Source organism: Engraulis encrasicolus, chromosome 15 (genome assembly GCF_034702125.1).
Source record: "Engraulis encrasicolus isolate BLACKSEA-1 chromosome 15, IST_EnEncr_1.0, whole genome shotgun sequence".
Lineage (NCBI taxonomy): Eukaryota > Metazoa > Chordata > Actinopteri > Clupeiformes > Engraulidae > Engraulis > Engraulis encrasicolus.
This window is the reverse complement of record NC_085871.1, coordinates 20,948,422-20,950,921: the sequence shown is the minus strand read 5'-3', so window position 1 is coordinate 20,950,921 and position 2,500 is coordinate 20,948,422. Positions and strand designations below refer to the sequence as shown.

The 2,500-nt window shown below is 42.8% G+C and overlaps 1 protein-coding gene across 1 annotated transcript in view; it reads left to right on the top strand.

Moving 5' to 3' along the window:
• celsr1a (cadherin EGF LAG seven-pass G-type receptor 1a) overlaps positions 1 to 2,500 on the top strand; it is a 174,602-nt gene that overhangs the window by 130,672 nt on the left and 41,430 nt on the right. Inside the window, exons 15-16 of the mRNA XM_063217224.1 lie at positions 1 to 25; positions 1,041 to 1,154. The exon at positions 1 to 25 is cut by the window's left edge and continues 161 nt beyond it. Coding sequence (XP_063073294.1) covers positions 1 to 25; positions 1,041 to 1,154 — 139 coding nt within the window. The remainder of the gene's footprint in view (positions 26 to 1,040; positions 1,155 to 2,500) is intronic.

The following is a 2,500-nucleotide window of genomic DNA, read 5'->3' as shown; positions in this document are numbered from 1 at the left end:
CTCCCTGGACTACGACATGCATAACGTGAGCAAACACACACACACTTGCATAACGTACAGTAAATGGAAATATATGAGATGCATAATGGGAGTGATGAAACATACACACACGCACACACACACACGCACGCACACACACACGCACGCGCACTCAAGCACGCACACACACACACACACACACACACACACACACACACACACACACACACACACACACACACACACACACACACACACACACACACACACACACACACACACACACATGAAAATGTATGACATGCAAAACGTGAGTGATGAAACGTGGGCGAAATATGTGTCCAATATGGATCTTCAATGCTGTTGAAATATTAAAACAATTATTCATTTTAAGACAAAAAATATATTTTGTTACTGTTAATTGTGTCTGACGGTGTTGATAAAAACAAAGTAAGAGCCTATATTATGGAAAAAGTAAGGGGGTTGTTCCAATACATTGTTGCACAGCCAAGACTTTCGTCTGTGATAATATACTTCTATGTTTTGCATTTGAATTATAATTTTTTTCTTACAAAATTAAAACCTATTTTGGCCACATTCTCAAGAATCAATGACTGACTCTTTGTGTGAAGCATGATGATCAGTGCTGTATTGTAATTAGGGATGCAAATTATCGATTAATTCATTTAATCATTAGTTGATAGCCTTATTGATTGACTAATTGATAAGCAGCGTTTTTCCACGAAATCTCAATGTTTCTAGAAAAAAAACTACTAAATCTAAAAATTGGAATTAAAAATTGAGATAAAATACCACATTTAAATTAGTTCTATTTCAATTCTTTAATCCAAAGGTGTTTTAAATATTCCCACCATTCACACCCCTCTTAACACAGACTCTTCACATGCCCATTTCACCTGGGTCTCTTGTAGGTTGAATTGTTGATGAATTGCGATTAATGTTTTTTAATCGATTAACGCATTGATCGATTGAAGTCGATTAACCAATTAATCGTTTGCATCCCTAATTGTAATTGGCTATGTAATTCCATGTGTCCACAGAAAGAGGTGGAGATTGGTAATGAGCTGCCCGGCTTGCGACTGAAGAGCCTCTACCTCGGGGGACTGCCAGACAAGCACAACGACGTGCTCAAAGGATTCCAGGGATGCATGCAGGTGGGTGTCTGTCAAGATTTTCACTTATCCAGGCCCCTGCTGTGGCCTAATGGTAGGGCACTGGCTTACTACGCCGGCGACCTGGGTTCGGTTCTAGCCCGGGTCATTTGCCGAACATTCCCCGTCTCTCTCTCCCCACTCGTTTCCTCCACTGTCCTGTCAAAAATAAAGGCAAAAATGCCCTGAAAAAGATTCTCAATCATCCAGGCTCAGAGAGCTAAGGCAGCGTACTGTGACTCCGGGGATCCAGGTTTGATTCTGAACGGGTGTTATTTCCCGATCCTCCCTCGTCTTTTCCAGCACTTGTAACAGTCACCATCTTTTTTGTCCTTTTACATTATATTACATTACATAACATCACATTTGACATGTTTTAACCAAAGCAACTTACAATGGAGGACACAATCATAGCCAACATCACTAGCAGATACAAAGTGCACAGGGGATAGACAAAGCAACCAGTGAAGATGCTAAGTAGGGTTAGGGTTTTCTTTCTTCAGTACATTAGCACAGGGTGAAGTAGAGTGCACACACACACACATACACATCATGCCATAGAGTCTGGCCTGGGACTGGGGCAGCTCAAACATTAGTGTAGATAGTGAGAAGACAAGGGTCTTTACTTGCTTCTTGAAGGCCGAAAGAGATGTGTCTAGTCATGCTGCCTCTGGGAGACCGTGTCATCACTGCGGAGCAATGACAGAAAACAGTCTTGACTGGGATCGCTTAAACTGAGCAGGCGTCAGGTCCAGATGGCTCATGCTGGAGGAGCGTAGTTCTCTTCCAGGAGCATGAGGCCTCCTTAATAAGTCCTTCAGATAAGCTGGAGCCGTTCCTGCGGCGGTTTTTGAAGGCAAGGGTCAAGACCTTGTGCTTGATCCGGGGCAGTGATTGGTAGCCTGCGCAACTCGATGAAGAGAGGAGTAGTAACATGGGTTCTGTCCTACCTCAAGAATGCACGAGAGCCCCACAAAAAGACTCCCAATCATGCAGGTCACATTCCAAACGGTTTGGCTGTGAGCAACTAGACCTCCTTTCTGAGTTTGAAGACAGTCTTCTTCAGCCCTCACCCCAGAAGCTTTGTCACTTCTGATCTTTGCTGAGGAGCAAAAATGAAGTGTCGTTACAGTACCCACCTGTTGAACTGTTGAACTGTTGAAATGCAATACTGTATACAGGTATTTTTTAAAAAATCACTCGCTTGAAGCACTGCTTCCAGCTAAACTTTTTGGAGATCGTGCAGATGAGCTTTGTGAATGCTGCGTGTCTGGTTTCTTACCCAGTTTAAAGTGTGTGTTCAGAATGGCTGCGTGTTAAATGTCGAACTCATCTTTAACCGTGTGTGT